This window comes from Nomascus leucogenys, chromosome 16, assembly GCF_006542625.1.
Source record: "Nomascus leucogenys isolate Asia chromosome 16, Asia_NLE_v1, whole genome shotgun sequence".
Lineage (NCBI taxonomy): Eukaryota > Metazoa > Chordata > Mammalia > Primates > Hylobatidae > Nomascus > Nomascus leucogenys.
This window is the reverse complement of record NC_044396.1, coordinates 60,565,930-60,586,627: the sequence shown is the minus strand read 5'-3', so window position 1 is coordinate 60,586,627 and position 20,698 is coordinate 60,565,930. Positions and strand designations below refer to the sequence as shown.

General features: G+C 37.0%; 1 protein-coding gene across 2 annotated transcripts in view; it reads right to left on the bottom strand.

The window, feature by feature from the left end:
* The window catches only part of EMC2 (ER membrane protein complex subunit 2), a 48,344-nt gene extending 29,441 nt beyond the window's left edge, over positions 1-18,903 (bottom strand). For both annotated transcript variants that reach the window (XM_003256107.4, XM_030795072.1), the window contains exons 1-5: positions 18,794-18,903; positions 9,754-9,867; positions 9,193-9,257; positions 6,537-6,622; positions 3,737-3,794 (exon numbers count right to left, since the gene is read on the bottom strand). In XM_003256107.4, the coding sequence (XP_003256155.1) occupies positions 3,737-3,794; positions 6,537-6,622; positions 9,193-9,257; positions 9,754-9,867; positions 18,794-18,833 (363 nt within the window). In that variant the 5' untranslated portion in view covers positions 18,834-18,903. The remainder of the gene's footprint in view (positions 1-3,736; positions 3,795-6,536; positions 6,623-9,192; positions 9,258-9,753; positions 9,868-18,793) is intronic.
* Between the last annotated feature and the right edge of the window lie 1,795 nt (positions 18,904-20,698).

Genomic DNA, 20,698 nt, shown 5'->3' with positions numbered 1-20,698 from the left:
ACACACAAACACACACACTCACATGGCTTGGCTGTGTCCCCACCCAAATCTCATCTTGAATTGGAAATCCCACAATTCCCTTGCATCATGGGAAGAACCCATTGAGAGGTGATTGAATTATGGGGCGTGTCTTTCCTGCACTGTTCTCATGATAGGGAACGAGTCTCACAAGATCTGATAGTTTTAAAATGGGAGTTTCCCTGCACAAGCTCTCTTTGCATGCTGTCATCCATGTAAGACGTGACTTGCTCCTCCTTGCCTTCCACCATGACTGTGAGGCCTCTCCAGCCATGTGGAACTGTAAGTCCAATACACCTTATTCTTTTGTAAATTGCCCAGTCTTCTCGGGTATGGTTTTATCAGTAGCATGAAAACAGACTAACACAGTAAATTGGTACCAGTAGAGTGGGGTTTTGCTGAAGATACCTGAAAATGTGGAAGCAACTTTGGAACTGGGTACTGGCAGAGACTGAAACAGTTTGGAGGGCTCAGAAGAAGATGGGAAAATGTTGGAAAGTTTGTAACTCCCTAGAGACTTGTTGAATGGTTTTGCCCAAAATGCTAATGACACGGACAATGAAATTCAGGCTGAGGTGGTCTCAGATGGAGATGAGGAACTTGTTGGAAACTGGAGCAAAAGTGACTCTTGTTATGTTTTAGCAAACAGACTGGTGGCATTTTGCCCCTGCCCCAGAGATGTGTGGAACTCTGAACTTGAGAGAGATGATTTAGGGTATCTGGTGGAAGAAATTTCTAAGCAGCAAGGCATTCAAGAGGTGGCTGGGGTGCTGTTAAAGGCTTTCAGTTTTACAAGGGAAACAGGGCAAGTTCAGAAAATTTGCAGCCTGACAATGCAATAGAAAAGTAAATCCCATTTTCTGAGAAAAATTCAAGCCAGCTGCAGAAATTTGCATAAGTAACAAGGAGCTGAATGTTAATTCCACAGACAATAGGGAAAATGTCTCCAGGGCATGTCAGAGGTCTTCATGGCAGCCCCTCCCATCACAGGCCTAGAGTCCTAGGAGGAAAAGGTAGTTTCATGAGCCAGGCCCAAGGTCCCGTGCTGTGTGCAACCTAGAGACTTGGTGCCTTGCATCCCAGCCACTCCAGCTGTGGCCGAAAGGGGCCAACATAGAGCTCAAGCAGTGGCTTCAGAGGGTGCAAGCCTCAGGTCTTGGCAGCTTCCACCTGGTGTTGAGCCTGTGAGTGCAAAGAAGTCAAGAATTGAGGTTTAGGAACCCCTGTCTAGATTTCAGAGGGTGTATGGAAATGCCTGGATGTCCAGGCAGAAGTTTGTTGCAGGGGCGGGGCTACCATGGAGAACCTCTGCTAGGGTAGTGTGGAAGTGAAATGTGGGGCCGGAGCCCCCACACAGAGTCCCTACTGGGGCACTGCCTAATGGAGCTGTGAGAAAAAGGCCACTGTCCTCCAGACCCCAGAATGGTAGAACCACTGACAGCTTGCACCGTGCACCTGGAAAATCTAAAGACACTCAACACCAGCCCGTGAAAGCAGCCAGAGGATGTACCCTGCAAAGCCACGGGGCGGAGCTGCCCAAGACCACAAGAACCCACCTCTTGCATCAGCATTACCTGGACGCGAGACATGGAGTCAAAGGAGATCATTCTGGAGCTTTAAGATTCCACTGCCCCGCTGGATTTCAGACTTGCATGGGGCCTATAGCCCCTTTGTTTTGGCCAATTCCCCCCATTTGGAATGGCTGTATTTATCCAATGCCTGTACCCCCATTGTATCTAGGAAGTAACTAACTTGCCTTTATTTTACAGGATCATAGGTGAAAGGGACTTGCCTTATCTCAGATGAGATGTTGTGACTGTGGACTTCTGAATTAATGCTGAAATGAGTTAAGACTTTCAGGGACTGTTGGGAAGGCATGATTGGTTTTGAAATGTGAGTATATGAGATTTGGAAGGGGCCGGGGCAGAATGATATGGTTTGACTGTGTCCTCACCCAAATCTCATCTTGAATTGTAACTTCCACAATTCGCATATGTCATCGGAGGAACCCAGTGGGAGGTGACTGAATTATGGGGGCGGGTATTTCCTGCACTGTTCTTGTGATAGTGAATGAGTCTCTGATAGCGAGAGCTGATGGTTTTAAAAATGGGAGTTTCCCTGCACAAGCTCTTTGCCTGCTGTCATCTACAGTAGATGTAACTTGTTCCTCCTTGCCTTTTGTTATGATTGTGAGCCCTCCCCAGCCATGAGAAACTGTAAGTCCAATAAACCTTTTTCTTTTATAAATTGCCCAGTCTCAGGTTGTCTTTTATCAGCAGCACGAAAATGGACTAATACACACAAACACACACACACACGCGCGCGCGCGCGCACACATCCCTACACAAACCCCCACACACCCACTCAAAAAGAAAAACAAAAACCCTAGGGAATTTCCACAGAAAATCTCCCTAGGGTGGGAAAAGACTAAAAGTAAGCAACTATCATTTAAGAAACATACCAACTACTATAATACATAAGTATTATTACAGAATATCAAAAGAAATAAGCAGAGATAAGGGATTTATGATCAATGCCTGAGATAAATGTGCTCTACAAACTACAGACATCAAGTTACTGTTGTTAAATAATTAACCATTTACATCTTAAAATCTACAGTCAGACATTATATAAGATTTTTTTAATGTCTATTTTTAAAGAAATACTTGCCAAATAAGAGAGAAACTTCATGTATCTTTATTGTGTTAATACAACAATTTCTCCTTCTATAAAAGAAAAAAAACCTGGTTTTTGTTTAAAATTTTTAAAAATACTTATTTTCTTTTAGCAGGCATATATGTGTGTGTGGAAATAATGACATAAAACATTAAAATGACTGATGTATTATCTAAAGTCTCTCTGTAACTTTTTAGTTAAAAGGTTAAGTCTGAGGGAAGCTATTATGGCAATAAACTATAATGTTCTCAACATTAAAAACAGAATTCAACAGGGTATTTTTCAAACAAATACTACTACATAGGTATTTTTAGAACAAATATTCTAACCAATAAACTAATATACTTGTTCAAAATTACACTAAATTAAAGGAGTATGTTTCTTCTTATTCATGTATAAGGCAGAAAAAAGCAAAAACAAAATAAAATGCCTTCATTAATTCCATATACTAATTATTGAAATGCCTTTTTTTCATTAAGACAACTAAAAAGTAACTGCACAAATTAAACAATTTAGTATTCATAAACTTCAAAATATTTTATGCAAACACACAGTGTACTCTTTCCAAATCTCAACTAGCCCCTTCTCTCATCTCTCATATGGTATCTTCTAGAAGTCTTTTTTTTTTTTTTTTTTTTGAGACGAGGTCTTGCTCTGTTGCCCAGGCTGGAGTGTAGTGGCATAATCTCAGCTCACTGCAACCTCCGCCTCCCAGGTTCAAGGGATTCTCCTGCCTCAGCCTCCTGAGTAGGTGGGATTACAGGCACTGCCACCACGCCCGGCTAATTTTTGTATTTTTAGTAGAAATGGGGTTTCACCATGTTGGTGAGGCTGAGAAGTCAAATTTTATTGGAGAGTCTTAAATCTATTTAAAATAAAATGTGGCCCATCATGAACTATTTAAAATTAAAAATAGTTTTCAATTAAAAATTAAAAACATAAGACCTAGTTCCTTATGTATCTTTCCATTATTTCCTCAATGAATTAATTTTATCTTTTAAATTAAACTTTAGATTTTTTTCAAGACAATCTGCCAACTTACAGTGTTAGTTGGATCTTCTTGTAAAATCCTATCATATAGCTGTATAGCATCATCGTATCTATTTAAAAAGAAAAAGAAACATCTACAATTATTACCTTAAAAATATGGTGATAAATAGTAAATACAGAAAAAAATTAAACTGGCTTTAATATTTTAATTTAAATGCATTTATAATTGCTTTAAATGCATTTATAATCGTTACCAAAGTCTTCCATCTTCATGTAACAGTAAACGTTTACCACAGTCTTATTTTGTTAAGTAAAGCAAATCATGTATACAGTACTTACAGAAAATTTCCCTTAAAAAAATACTAATTCAATTTGTCCAAAGTACAAAAGTAAAAAGTAGCCACACAAGTTGAAGACAGAACAAGCATCAGGACCAGATGTAGATACGGCAGAAGTATTGGCATAAACAGACTAGGAATTTAAACAATGATATGTATTTTCACAACTCTAATGGAAAAAGTAAACAAGATGCAAAAACAGATGGGTAATGTAAACAGAGATGGAAACTCTAAAAAAGAATCAAAAGAAAATACTAGAAATCAAAAACAATGCAAAAGAAATGATGAATGCCTTTGATGGGCTTGGGCTTATCAGTAGATGGGGCATAACCTATAATCCAAAAGAGTCAGGAGGTTGAAGAATTATCCATACAAACTTTCAAAACTGAAATAAAAAGAGAAAAATAATAGAACACAATATCCAAGAAGTGTGTATGATTACAAAAGATGTAATATATATGTAATGGAATACTAGAAGGAAAAAAGAAACATAGAAAATGTTTAATGGTTGAAAATTTTCCTAAACTTATGATAGACACAAAACTACAGATCCAGTAAGCTCTAAGAACATCAAGCAGAATAAATAGCAAAAAATCTACACCTACACACATAAAATTCAAATTACAGAAAATAAAAAACAAAGAGAAAATCTTAAAAGATGCCAGAAGAAAAAAACACATTACTTATACAGGTACAAGGATAAGAATTATATCAGACTTCTCTTCAGAAACCATGCAAACAAGAAAAGAGTAGAGGGAAATATTTAAAGTGTTCTGAGAGAAAACCAACTTAGAATTCTGTATCCTGAGATACTGTCCCTTAAATGTGACAGAAATATACTCCAGACAAAAAAAATTAAAGCAATTTGTTGTCAGCAGATCTGCCTTTCAAGAAATGTTAAAAGCTGCTCTTCAGAGAAAAGGAAAATAATATTGATTAGAACTTTTGGAAGGTTCTAATATATAAAGAAAGAAAGAGCATTAGAAAATGAACAAATAAAGGTAAAATACAGGCAAAATAAAATTTTACTTATTCTTAATTGATCAGATAACAGTTTGCTCAAAGTAGTAACAGCAACAATATATTTGGTGATTATGATTTATGAATAAGTAAAATGAATGAAAGCAGTGTTACAAATGACGAAAGAGAAGAATTAAAAATACTCTGTTGTAAGGTATTTGCCCTAACTGTGAATCAGTATATTGTTACTTGAAAGTGGATTTGGACAGTTCTAAATATATATTGCAAACTCTCAGACAGCTATTTAAAAAATTTAAAAAGAAGTATAACTAATATACTGAGAGAGAGAAAATATGAAATTCTATAAATGCTCAATTAAATCAAAGAAGGCACAAAACAAATGACAAAAGAAAAAATAACAAGAACAATCAATAGAAAATAGTTATGAATATGGCAGATAATGAAACAACTTTATTAATAATCACTTTAAATGTAAATGCTCTAAGTATACCAATGAAAAGACAGAGATTATCAAAGTGGATTTAAAAACATGACCCAACTAAATGCTGTCTACACAAAACCCTCTAAATACAAAGATACAACAGAATAAAAACAAAGGGAAGGAGAAAGATATGCTGTAACACTAATCAAAAGAAAGCTCAGGAGCTACATTAGTTTCAGACAAAGCAGACCTCAGAGCAAGAAAAATTAGTAGCGATAAAGACGGGCATTACTTAATATAAAGGGCTCATTCTCAAGAAAAACACAACAATCCTTAATACTATGTGACTAACAACAGAACATCAAAATACGTGAGGCAAAAACTAATAGAATTGCAAGGAGAAACAGATGAATCCACTATTAAAGTTGGAGACCCCATACTCCTTTGTTAGTAATTAATAGACATAATAGGCAGAATATAAGGACACAGTTAAAACTGTACAGCACAATGAATTATCTAGAAGTACTGAACATAAAATTTTAAAAGACAGCATAAAGAAAAATAGTCTGACAGCACTCTTACAAACTAAAAATAATCATAATTTAAATGTTCCTATTGTCTAGAAAACACTACTGAATATTGTTGAGACATTAGAAAAGAATTATTGGACAGGACAAAAGAATGACTAAGCATTAAAAAAAAATGATAAACTGAACTTCATCGGAACTAAAAACTTCTCTACTTCACAAGGCACCATTTAGAAAATAAAATATTCAAGCAAGAGAATAGGGAGAAATATTCACAGCACATATATCTGACAAAGTTTTTATCCAGAATATATAAAGACCTCCTACAAATCAGCAGTAAAAAAGGTGAAATAACCCAATTTTTTTAAATGGGTAAAGACTAAAGAAGATACTTCAAAAAGAAGTTATTTGAATATCTAAGCAGGCATGACAAGGTTTTCAACCTCATTAGTAATCAAAAAATGTAAATTAAAGCCATAATGAGACAGTATTTCACACACTCTAGAATGTCTGAAATAAAAAAAAAAAATTAACACCACTATGATTAACAGGCTCCATGCCTACCAGCTGACAAGATTTGGTTACCTTTCCATGGCTTCAAATCTCATGCCTGTTAATCGCTTGACTCTGTGACTACCAGGGAACTGTCTTCTTAGCTCTTGAAGACAAAACTGAAAAAATAAGGGTTGAGTAGTAATTACATTATTTATACTAAATGGGCTACAATGAATGGCCTATATAGTCTTCAATGTGTTTTCTTGAATAATTTCATTAGTGTCATCTAATAACATGAAGTGAAATTAATCAGTAATAAATAATGGATTGAAAGAAGAACTATGACATTACAGTGAAGGCAACAATCAGTTCTCAGAAACTGATCATGCTCTTAACCAGGAAAATGAGCAGATTATGAGAACCACTAATAACTCTTCAAGTACTAATATCATATTATTCCTCCTTAAAAACTACTTCTATAATGTGTCAGGCCCCTACTTAAATGACAACAGCACTTGGCGTTTTCTTCCTAATTACAGCATAAGCATTCTCCTGGTAAGAACTAAGTTTTTTAGTAGTCATCTCAAGTTCCTAGCAAATAACATAAACACTGTTTAATTTTGCCCTGTTGAAATTTTATATTAATCAGTCAACCTTTTTTTTTATATTAAGATGGAGTCTTGCTCTGTCACCCAGGTTAGAGTGCAGTGGCACGATCCTGGCTCACTGCAAACTCCACCTCCTGGGTTCAAGCGATTCTTCTGCCTCGGCCTCCCAAGTAGCTCGGACTACAGGCGCCTGCCACCACCACACCCAGCTCATTTTTGTAATTTTAGTAGAGACGGGGTTTCAACATGTTGGCCAGCCTGGTCGTGAACTCCTGACCTCAGGTGATCCGCCTGCCTTGGCCTCCCAAAGTGCTGGGATTACAGGCATGAGCCACCGCACCCGGCCAATCAATCATCCTTTCAATCAACATATCCTGATTTGGGGTCAGAAAATACAGACATTAAACGGATAGAATACCAATTTTTTTGAACAAGTATCTATAATTGACTCGTCAACTTGACTAAATAAATAATCAAGTATTTATTGAGTATCTACATTCTCAGCAACAGATGAAAGATTCTAAGTTTTGGAAGTCCTAGATATGTTAAAGATGATACAAATGGTCCACTGAAGCATATTAATGCATGTGTGACCAAAACAATGCCATTAACTACTGATGAAACTATTAACTGGTAATAAAATAAGTTTTAATATGAATTGGAAATACAGCTTCAAAGTTTGTGGCTGAAATCTGCCACACTAAGAAAAATATTCAAGTTAGTCAAAAGTGAAGATATGTTCATTTATTTCTTTGATATCAAGCAAAATCATAATACATGGTCAGTCAAGCAAGCTAACTGTATAAATAATCTTAACCGTTAAAAAGTTACTGTTTAATTGGATATACTGCTTTATTAATCAATAGTGTTATCTAATTTGACTTCCTACTTTATCAAGTGATATTTGGCTATTTCAAAAAAAATAAAAATAAAAACTTCTCTCAAGATATAAAACTGCCACCTCTATGAATATCCAAAAGACTATGTCTCACAGGTTCTGACGGTAATCCAACAAAGGTTTTGTGGAATGTTTTCACTACTAACAGCTCCACTAGAATTACATGTATAGCCAACCCAACCTTGAAAAGGACAGTACTAATTCAGATGTGAATTTTTTTCAGGTATTTCAATTTTTTGTTTTTGCATATTTTCTTTCAGTTTAAATACAGAGGCAGCATGAAGTGGTACTTAAGAATTCAAGATGATAGGAACAACGTTAACAGATGCCTCTGCTTTCTGATTTATAAAATAAATATAATAATAACATCAAACACAAATCAAATCAAGAAATAATTATGAAGGCTCAATAAAATCATGATGTAAAGCATTTAGCTTCGTTCCTAGCATGAGTCCAAAAACATAGCTACCATTACGGTGTTATTTTAAAAGCAGTATTAGGTTTTTTTTTGGGTTTTTTTTGTTTTTTTTGAGATGGAGTCTCGCTCTGTTGCCCAGGCTGGAGTGCAGTGGCACAATCTCAGCTCACTGTAATCTCTGTCTTCCAGGTTCAAGCGATCTTCCTGCCTCAGCCCCCAGAGTAGTTGGGACTAGAGGCACGCTCTACCACGTCTGGCTAATTTTTTGTATCTTTAGTAGAGACGGGGTTTCACCATGTTGGCCAGGCTGGTCTCAAACTCCTGACCTCAGGTGGTCCGCCTGCCTCGGCCTCCCGAAGTGCTGGGATTACAGGTGTGAGCCACCTCGCCTGGCCAAACATTATTAGTATTTTAAGTTATGTTCTATACGTCAGGATTTTCTTATGTCAGATATGTTTATAGTATTGTGTAACAGTATTGAACATTACATTCTATGAAAGTCATTCAATAACACAAAATATAAAATTGTTTTAAACTTTCTTATTTTGAACTCTATAAAATAGGATAAGTCACTTACTAAGCAGATAAATTTCAGTAACTAAATCTTTTCAGTAAAACTGGGATACTAAACAGCTACTTCTCAGGACTAATAAAAAGATTTAAGATACTTTATCCGAAAATATCTAGTTAGTTCCACTTACTGTTCAGAGTAGCACTCAAAACCAGCTATAGAAAGCATTCCATATAAGCCATATATTAAGTCTTAACTACGGTATACAATTCATTAAGCAAATTAAATATATACTTCATTTAAATACCTACCAATGCCAAGTCATCCCGACCATAGTCTAGTGCTGCAATCATCACCTGTTCATATATGATCCAAACTAGATACACATAAAGGGGGAAAAAAACTGAATTTAATATTAAAACAAACCCAAATGGAAATTAATGAATTCTAGTTTCTGATATTTCTAGAGAACATTACTTATAACTGAAAACTGATTTATTGTATTATCTCTGAAACTAAGGAAAGAATGCATTCTTACATGTTTCAGCAGTGTAAAATATGTTAATGTAAGGTTAAAATCTCCAATTATTTAATACTTTTACTGTTTTAAAAGAGTCCGTACACAATACATTTTGGCCAAACATTTGGCAGCCCTGTGAGCTTTAAAACAAAATGCCTACTTGATAGCTTACTACTACCAAGCAATTATAAATCCCTCTCAAAATAAACTATCATTAAAATTCTTGGGACAAAAAGTCACAGAGAAAATTAATATGACAAGTAGAAAAATCATAAATGAAAGAACAGTTAAAAAAAAAAAAAGGCCCATGAATGCAACATGTACTGAGCCTGAATGTAATAAAAGAACTTACTATCATCTCCCAGCTTAGAAGCATATTCGTTAATTAATTCTTCTCCAACTTCCACAATTTGCTCACTATTTCTTGAGTTTTCTTCTCTCCATTTTCTCATTTTATCTCGCATTTCTGAAAAAAATAACATGACATTTCAGTGTATATGTACCCAGACACACACATACACATCCGCTAGATGTCAAAAACCTGACATGACAAAATCAGCTTTTTAGGTCAGGAAAATAAACTCACAATCATGTAGAAGTCTGTGGTATCTCAAATTTGATAAAGCAGAAAATTAATTGAACAAGGGCAACAGATCCTTTAGAAGACTGAAACAGGATTACAACTGGTATTATGACTATCTTTAGAAGTGATGAATGGGCCAGGCACAGTGGCTCATGTCAGTAACGCCAGGACTTTGGGAGCCCAAAGTAGCACAATCACTTGATTCAGGAGTTCAAGAACAGCCTGGCCAACGTGGCGAAACCTTGTCTCTACTAAATATACAAAAATTAGCCAGCTGTGGTGGGACACACCTGTAATCCCAGCTACTCAGGAGGCTGAGGCAGGAGAATCCCTTGAACCCAGGAGGCGGAGGTTGCGTGAGCTGAGATCGTGCCACTGCATTCCAGCTTGAGCGACAAAGCAAGACTTTGTCTCAAAAAAACAAAAACAAAAACAAAAACAAAAACAAAACAAAAAACGCAGCATGGTGGCACTCGCCTGTGGTCCCAGCTACTCAGGAGACTGATGTGAGAGGATCACTTGAGCCTGGAGGTTGAGGCTGCAGTGACCTGTGATTGCACCACTGCACTCCAGTCTGAACAACAGAGCAAGACCCCTGTCTCTTAAAGGTTGAAAAAGGAGTTCAACAGGCAAATAACAAAGTAAGTTATCCTATACAGCAAGAACTACTGGTAGTTGAGAATTAAATAAACACGCTAGGATCAGGAAATGAGTTTATAAGAAGAAGAGTGAGTTTCTTGGAAGACTTTTATTTCATACTAAAGAACTTTAAAGTTTGTTTTTATAGGTACAGAACAACAACTTAAAAATGCTAAACAAAAGAAAAGCAACACAATCATAGCTGTCTGACAGGAAAATCATTCTGGTGCAAAAAAAAAAAACCACTAGAATTTTAAATTTTATATGTCAATTTTAAAAATACATAAATTTGAAGCCAAAACAAAAAGCCCCAGAAGATAAACTGGAAAGGAGTAAACAGTTCAAAGAAAAGAAGTCGGTTGTATTAGTCCGTTTTCCCACTGCTGATAAAGACATACCCGAGACTGGGCAATTTACAAAAGAAAGAGGTTTAACTGGACTTGCAGTTCCACGTGGCTGGGGAGGCCTCACAATGATGGCAGAAGGCAAGAAGGAAAAAGTCATATCCTATGTGGATGGCAGCAGGCAAAGAAAGAGAGCTTGTGTAGAGAAACTCCTGTTTCTAAAACCATGAGATCTTGTGAGACCCATTCACTATAATGAGAACAGCATGGGAAAGACCTGTCCCCATGATTCAATCATCTCACAGTGAGCTTCCTCCTCAACACATGGGAATTATGGGTGCTACAAGATGAGATTTGGGACACAGAGCCAAACCATATCACCGGTCATGGAGGACGTATAGTATACTGGAAAGAACATGGACTTGATACACTTGGTTTGAATCTAAACTCCATCTTTTACGTGACCTTACATAACTTACCGGATCTGTACTTAGTTTCCAATACCAATGAATAGAGATAATATTACCTTTACCTCAGGGATAAGCAATTAAGATTACATAAAATATATATAAAGTTGCTTGGTTCATACAATAGTTTGGATATTTTTGTTTTTAAGTTGATTTTGATTGCCCTTAGATAAGGGTATACACTTACCAGTTCTTCATAGGCACCACTATTGTCTTTCACCCAACTACATGTATTTTCCTCATCTGCTTGCCCCTTAAGTTTAGGACACCAAACACTAGAAAATTCGTGTAAAGTATTTTACAAAATGTGAAGCCCTACAAAAATTCTAGTTACTTTTATTTTTTAAAAAAATCTGGTAACTGTTTCAGCCTCTCACAAGAAATAAAGGCTCTTCCCTCACTCTTTCCTCAAAGGTGGCTTAAAACTTTCATTTTACCCTTTCACCTTCCTGCAAAAGGCTCGCTCCTCAAAGCCAAGGTCATTTTATTACATACTATGTAAGTAAGATTCTCACTGCTTGCTTGTACATTTTATTAACTACTGTGCAACCCTGTGAGATGAGCTAAAGGTCAAAGGTTAAGAGAGTGGCTATGATGGTTGTTTATTCCCTCCATGACAACTTGCATGAGGTGTCACTGCAGTGAGGTGGCCTCTGAAAGATGGAAAAATATGCCTGCTACTTAATTCTGATTTCTTTAGTCCAAAACTACTTCCTCCAATCCTGTATCTTTTCCACTTCATTTTGTTGTATATTCGGAAATACCACTTACATATTCATTTACATAAACCAGCATATTCTTTTAAAAGGTTGATAATTATAGGATAAGAAATTTAAAATTATTCATGGTCCCATAAAAGTATCTAGTCAGATTGGCTGCAGGCTGTTGGGAACAGCTATTCTAAAAGAAAAGGCAACCTGATTTGAAAAAGGAAAGGGTTAATTTATTTTAATACACACAGAGCTCCAGGAGACATATTTTTCAAACTGTGTATTACAATCCATTAATAGGGTATAAAATCGATTCAGTGGATTTCTTCCAGCATCTGTTGCGGGGGGGGCCGGCGCCCATGGGGGAGAATGAAACAAAATGAACAGAATGGAAGCAATACTCATAAGAATACTTTGTAAATGAAATTTTTGTTTCAGTTTATACATACACTCAGATTCATGTATATGTATACTTAATTGAGTATGAGTTAATTTGTAAAAGGTATTTCTTATTGTGGAAAAACACTCTCAGAGGAAAGAGAACTTTTTTTAAAGCATAACTTCTAAGAATGACAGTCTGACACACAGTCACAAACATATTAAAATATAATAGCTGAACAAAAAACAAGAAACACTGTTTGTGTATGCAAATATAACTTTTACAAAACAAGCAACATTTTACCTATAAACACCTTAAGCTATACACCATACATAGCTGACCCTGCCACACTCGAGTGCTGCTGCAATAAGTACATTTGTAGCACCATTAATGACATACTATTTTTAGAAATGCCTTAAATACATTTATCTAAAAAATTATTTGTAAAAATAAAACCATCTTGAAGAAAACATGTTTTCACCTTTGATAGCTCATTACCTCAAAATCACAGCATCCAAAAATCAAGTCATCTTCACTTCCTAAAAATATGGTTTCCCTTCCCAATGTTCACATTTCTGTTAATTCCACCTTCTGTTAATACTACCTGACATACCATTTTTTAGTGGTGTTTCTGACTCCTACTTTGGTTATCTAAGTCCTGTGGATTCTTTTGAAGTATTTTTAAGATTTACATCTTCTACTCTATTTCCACTGCTATTATCCATGCCCAGGCTTTCATCACTCCATGCTAAAATTGCTAGGATAGTTTCCAAACTTATCTCTCAACCCGAATTCAATCTGTAAATTACTACCAGATATTTCTAAAGATTTACTTCATTACAATTTAAATTCTTAAGATACCCAATGATTCCTACCTTCTTTGAGGCAGTATAGTGTATGACCAGAACTATACTTCATTATTCAACTAATATTTACTTCTTGGAGCAAATATTGGAGTTCTTCATCACTCAACTAATATTTCCTAAATGCCTACTATGTGCCAGGCCTGATCTGGGCATTGAGGATAAAGAAAGAAAGAAAAAGATAAAGTTCCTATATACTCATAATGCTTAGAGTATAATAGGGTAAAAAGATGAAAATCCACATAACTTCGGATAGTGAAATTATACAAATAAAACTAAAAGACAATATGATAAAGTCAGGAGATTGGGAGAAAGGAGGAGCTTTTGGAAAGGGTGGTCAGAGAAGGCTTCTTTAAGAAGGTCATTTTCAAGCTAAGAGAAGAATGAGAAGGAGCCAACCATAAACAGCAAATCTAAATTGTGGAGAAAGAAACTAATTTGGCCTGTTCCAAGAATAACAGAATAACAGCCTAGGTGGATGAACTTAATTAGTTAATAACTCAGTGGGGGAGAAGTGTATAAGAGCAGCTCAAATCACAGCACTCCCTTTTACTAGCTGTGGGATATTAGACAAGTCATTTCACCTCTCGTTTGCTTCCTCATCTGTAAACCGGAAATAAAGCCTATCTCATAAGATACATGTGAGGATTAAAAGAGATAACATATACAAAATGTTTCATATACTATTTTCATCATTATTATTACCATTATTACATACAATAATGGATCAAACTTCAAAAACAAGCTTCATGTCCTAGCATTCACTCACTGAACAAATGAGCATTTACTGAGAGCTTGTTTTCTGATTCTCACCACTATGGCTAGTCAGCAGAAGGACTGAGATCTCTGTGTGTAAAGAATGTAAACAAGTAATTAAAATATGATGGAGAGATTAATGAGGTTCAGTAAAAATTCTCTTGTTCATCTTCCTGTTAGAATCAACTCAAATAATTGCTTTCTGTAAAACATAATAATCACGGCCACCAAGATTTTAGAAGCTCTTAGCTAGTAAGTCACATCAGCTAGCTCTTGGTTAGTTGTTTTCAACAGTTATTACCTTTTAAAAATTTAGCTACCTGTATCCAAACCAGTTCATGCCAGTTAAATTTAATGTAATTATACAGTATAATGAAATATTATAAGCCAAAGAAAACTTAAGTGCGAAAAGAGACTAGTTTCTAAAAAACAAAGTTGGATGCTTTGAAAAGACCCCATAAAAACAAATAGCTCTGAAAAACTGCTGTCATATTAAATATGGGGACTTAATTTAAAATATTATGAGAAAAATAACAAAAATCTAAAAGACTTGTGCACTGAAGCTTCTATATTAAGGACTTTATGTTCCTGCTCCACGTTAAAGAAAGCAAAACCAAGAATGGTTTATTAAACATGACAAGGAATTTCAATCAGGAGATCTCTACCAAAGAAAAGGCCCTGTTCTATATCAACATGCAAAAGTTTAATGAAAGGAGCCACTGATTTTTTTCTTTTTGAAGTTAGGACCTTGGCTCCCATCTATATACAAAAAAGAAGTGTGAACTCCTTAGTCTAGCATTCAAGGCACCAACCTACCTTTCTAGCTCTTACCTTTCATAAGTGACTTTTGCAAAGCATATACTTCATTCCCACACATATCTGTACTTTCCAGGCTTTGAAGTCTCATAGATCTGTATCTTAAAAGGCGAGCAGAAGTTGTTTATGAATGAGGGGAGATACACAGTGCTATCTACTTTTCTAGGGAAAATGCAGAAAAGAGTAAGTGGTGACAGCGGTGGTGCTGGAGGCAGAAGGCAAAAGGAAGATGATGAGTTCAGTTTTGAGTTTTATTAATTGTGAAACATCCATTACATGTGCCCTGTAGAACACTGGAAATATGGATATTCAGTTTACGAGTGAAATTTCAGGGTATGTCCCTTGAAATCTGGGGCCTTGCCTGTCTTACTTAGCACTATACCCTCAAGAACTAGAACAGTGCCTGGTGCAAAGTACTTAAATTATGTTAAATGTGTTATTTACTATATAGGCTAATTGACAGCTAAAGCTGGATGTGGATAAGATTGCCCACAGATGTCATTTAATCTATTTTAGGTATCTTCAAAGCTAATGAGAACTTTGAACCATCTTTTCCCAGAAATATGTATGTTTACACACGCACTAAATTTTGCACGATTTCATCAGACCACACGACAGATGCTTTTATCAATTTAAAGTCTATTGATCTCAAACTTACAAACCACCAATAACAGATTAGGACGACGACTAAGAAACACTGAAACACCAAAAAATGAGCAAATGGATGTAGAGAACTCAACAAAGGAAAGGCCCAAAAAGAAATAAGAAAACAAGAAGAATGTTATTAAGAAAGCAAAGAAAGACTTTTTCACAGAGGAGTGATCTACAACAGCAAAAGTAGTAGAAGTATACAAAATACATGTTATTATTAGGTCTCCTAGAGATCTTAGTGGAGCGGTAGGGCATGGAAACCAAATTGAGGTTGTTTGAAGGACAAAATAAAAAGAGAGGAAGTAGGGGCAGTGAACATAAACAACTAAAATGCTCTCAAACATTTCTCACACTTTTTTTTTCAACAAATACTAATTTAATACCTATTATATGCCTGGCATTGTTCTAGGCATCCTATCCATGTCCTGCCCAAATATCATATTCTCAGGAAACTTGAATATACTCTCCTTACAACTCTAAATTCTCCTTCCCACCTCCAAATATCTAATAACTTCCCTATGTAATAAGTATCAATCACTTTCAATTGGCTGAAGAAACAAACCAAATAGTCTATTAGTAGAGTCTAACACAGATGTGGAAGTGTGAAACTTACTACGTAAGTCTTTTATAAACAAGTGATAAATTTTCCTATCACAAGAATTATAGCATTCCGAACTAACCAATTCACAACACTGTTCAGTAGAATTCCTAAGGACACACCTCTGACACACACCCCCCCTCAAAAATCTGAACAAAACACTAGCCCTGAGAATCTTCCTATCACCCTTCATCCTAAAAATTTGTTATCGTAAGTCTCTGAAATAAAAATCTAGAATACTCTTTTCTTTAAAGTTCCTTAAGTTAGAATTTTAATTCTGGAAAGGTCTAAACCTTCATTTTACTAGTGAGCAAACTGTATCCTATTACTTAAGCGAGTTGCCTAACTTCATCTAAGATACTAAAATCTTTATCTAAGATACTAAAGAAATTATCGCTAGAAAAATGGCTTATAATATTTTCTGACAATGTGTTAGTGTTTATTATTAATCCCATTAACAATTTATTTAGTCATCAAATAATTACTGAGCTCCGCCCCCATGTGTCAGGCTCTAGGGAAGTGACAGTGAAGAAACAGGCCTGGTCCCTTTCATCTTAGGAGAGACAAAATTTTAAAACAAAACACAATTGGGTAAGTGCTTCAATAGTATTAGAATAGAATACATAATCGAAGGATTGCAGGTGTGTTTTGTTGCTTCATTTTGTTGTTTGGGTTTTTTCTTTTTTCAATTTTGGTGGGGGATGAGGAAAGGCAAGGCGGTAGTAGAGTGGTCAAGTAAGGCTTTTTTGTAGTAGGTGAGCTTTGTGGGGAATTGATAAATGATAAAGTTTAATGGGGGCAAGAGTGAGGCAAGGAGGGAAGAACACTCCCAGTGGAAGGACTAGCATGTGCCTGCTTTAAGAAGCAGCATGGCAATTTTGGGTATTCAACAAAGACCAGCATAGGCAGCTCACAGAGTGAGAGGGAGAAGGGCTCAAGATAAAGCTGGAGACATGGGCAACGGCCAGATCATACAGAGGAGGCACATAATCATATTAGCACTAGCTAATAATAACACATCCTTTTATATAGTACTTAACAGTTTACAAAGCACTTTAAAATGTTTTCTTTGTTCCTACAAATTTGTGTAGTAGTTATTATTTATTATTCCAAATTAATTACATCAATCCTTTTTAGAATGACCACAGGGTAAGGTCCAAGTTACTCAGTTAAATCACCTTGTCTGTTGGTAGTATACAGCTACTCGTCCCTCAGGATTTTATATATGCTACTATCATCTAGGAAACCTATAATGAACATACCTTCATAATAGCGCTTTCTGAAAATTATGTAATATTTAAAACATTTTTTAAAAAGCATTAAAAATAACAGCCATTTATCTACGATCCAGCTTACGGAAGATACCCTGGCAGAAGCCTTTTAAAAGTGTGTTTACAGGTTTGTTTTCTCCATTAGATTGTGAATTCCTTGGAAGTAGGGACTGTGTGTTGATAGAGCCAAGATTTTGCACTAAGAAATCAACACTGTTGTTTAATATAATGGAATCCCTCAATTCAGGTATAAATGCTGAGATTCACAATGTGCTAGAGGCCATAAAGTCAATAAATCATTTAATTCAGTTCAAGTACAAAGAAATTTTGCTTTATTTGTAACGGATTTACAACTTTATAATAACTGATATATTTATTCACGATAAAACAGAAAATATAACTTTCGGTCCACATGTTTTCAGGTCATTATTAAAACATCCCAAGAAGGCATTCGTTAAGCAAATTAGCTACTTAAGTCTCCTGTATTACGCTAAATGCTGGGAATATGAATTCCAATTACACAAATTCCACGCCTTAATGAAATTCAAGTTTCTTAAGCACACAGAATTGATCCAAGGTTTGGCTGTTCCCAGATTTAAAGAACACATCCCACTCTAGATCAACTAAGGATAGGGAAAAGTGACCATCACACGTAAGCACTTACGTAGCCCAGAGTTAATCAGTTATTTTTCCCCTCAGAAAAGTAACTACTAGTAGGGAGTAAGAAAGAAGTTGTGTTGTGTGTGTAAATGTGTTATGAGGAGGGGTGGGACAGAGACTAGACTAAAAGGAAAAGAAACTGGAAACCCGGGTTTAAGGAGAAAACTAAATGTAGAGTGGCATATGAGAATCACATTTGTTCACGCATCTTTTACACAGCTTTTCTGCACAGAGCTATAATCCTTACACATCACTTAATAAAGGGCCTTACAGGCCCTGTGTTTCTTGGCTCCAAAGAAGCTTCAGTAACCACCTATTCCGCCTCTTCCGCACCGCCCAGCAACCAGTTAGAGTGTGACAACCCCAGTCCCAAGTCCCTCCCGCCCGCCTCATAAATAAAAGCGGCCCAGGGACGCTGGACTGGCGCGGAGGAGGGCAGGTCAACCGAGGAGCAGACACCGTGGGAAATACCGCAGAGTACGCGTCCGGGCCAAAGAAGGGGTCAGCCTCAGTCTCCACCTCAGCTTGGCCCGTACAGTGAGGGCTCTGGTACCAAAAAGAGACCGGAGAACCCAGCTCCCCGAAAGCAACGGGTACTCCCGAACGGCTTCCCTGCGCTTTTAGTATTTCCGCACCCGCCCCCACCTGAAGTTACCTTCCCAAGTGACATCGTAAAGCTCTGAGACCTTCGCCATCTTCCCAGAACCTACAGGCAGCGGAGTGAGAGGGCGGGGAGACGCAGTCACGTGACCCGCCACCGGGCGGTGGCGAGTTACGTAGCTTTTTCTCATTGGCCAAGAGAGTAGAGGGGGCGGTATCCGCCAAGCACGTGCACGCGGCTCTGCGGAGGGGCTTTCGGGGAAGGGGGCGGAGCGAGCTGGGCGGACCGAGCTGGACGGTGGGCGGAGCGAGGTGGGCGGTGCGCGGCGCTCCCGGAATCTCAGGATACCCTGGCTGCTGGCGGGACTGCGGTGCTGGCTCGGAGTGAGGTGTGTGTGTGTGTGTGTTTTTGTGTTTGTGTGTGTGTGTGTTTTGCCGTGGATTTTTAACAAATGCTGGGTTTTTAGTGTCCGTCAATCCTGGCTTTTCAGTTTTTTTCTACCTAGGCGTGTTCATTCTCTTCACACTCCGTTAAGTACCCTTATTCTCTTCATGGCCGGCCGCAGTGCAGCCTTCTGCATGAATCCCTTATTTGTCCCCAACTTTCCTCCTTCCCTAATGGGATTTGCTTTCCGTTCACTTTTTAATCTACTAAACGGATAAACTCCAAAGTTTTGAGGGACTAAGTGGGATTCTTCCTTTGCGCTCTGAAGTTCCCTTGAATGCCCTAGCGCTAGCTTGTACCCTTCATTAACGCTCGTCGTGCCTGTCATTGCTTCATCCATGTCTGCATGCCACACTAGGTTTGAAACTGTCGCGAGTATGTAAGTACTTATAAGGAATGAATGTACGAATGAGACCTTCACAGTTCCAGAACTTCGCTCCTCATTACACCTGGGTGGATGGGGGAGCCTCCTTTACCACCAGACTAATTGCTTTTAGGAAACTTTGCACGTCATCTCCTAGACTTAAGGAGAAATGTCTGGACAGGAAGCAAAAAATTTGAGGATGATAAGCGTATATTTAGTATTTGAAGCAATGGGGACATGAGATTGTAGAGGAGGAATATGTAAGCTGAGGAAAAACTAAAAATCACTGCAGTGCAGCCGAAAGTTATTGGTCAGTGAAGAAGGGGCAGTTGATTTGAGAAGTAGAAATAATCCTATCCCACAAGTCAAAAGAGTGGAGGGTTTTTTTCTCAGCTTTATTGAGGTATAATGGACAGAAATTGTGTATACTTAAGGTATACAAAGTAATGATTAGATGTAAATATACACTGTGAAATGATTACCACAAGCAAGCTAATTAACACATCCATCACTGTACGTATTTCCCGTGTGTGTGTGTGTGTTGAGAACACTTAAAAATTGCTCAGCAAACTTCAAAATATACAATACAGAATTATAACTGTAGTCACCATGCTGTACATTCGATCTCCAGAACATATTCATCTTACAACCAAAAGTTTGTACTATTTGACCAACATCTCTCCATTCCTCACCTGTCGGCTCCAGTCAACCACAGAGGTTTTGTTTGTTTGTTTAAAAAAAGAAAAAAAAAATCAAGCCATATACCCCAGAGAAGTCACTTAACAACAGAAAAGACTAGTGAATGTATACACTTGGATTGAATTCTAATGAGCTGGCATTCTTTCTAAACAGACTTTTTAAAAATCTTTCATTCAAAAAGTTAAAAAATACTCAGAAATGCACATATTTTAATGCTCCAACAAAACAACCTGGTGCAATAGGAAGAACAAGAACTCCCAGATCTGAATCCAGGCTCTACCTTTTAGTAGCTGGGTGACTTTCAGCTTATTTCTCTCTAAACATCAAAAAGGCCCATATATAAAAATCTAACAATATCTGTGTAAAAAGAAAATAGCTACCTTGTGTTGTTAATCAAGATGAAAACAGATGCTGCAGCTAAAGCCCCTGCGTGGCACCCTCATGGAGGTACC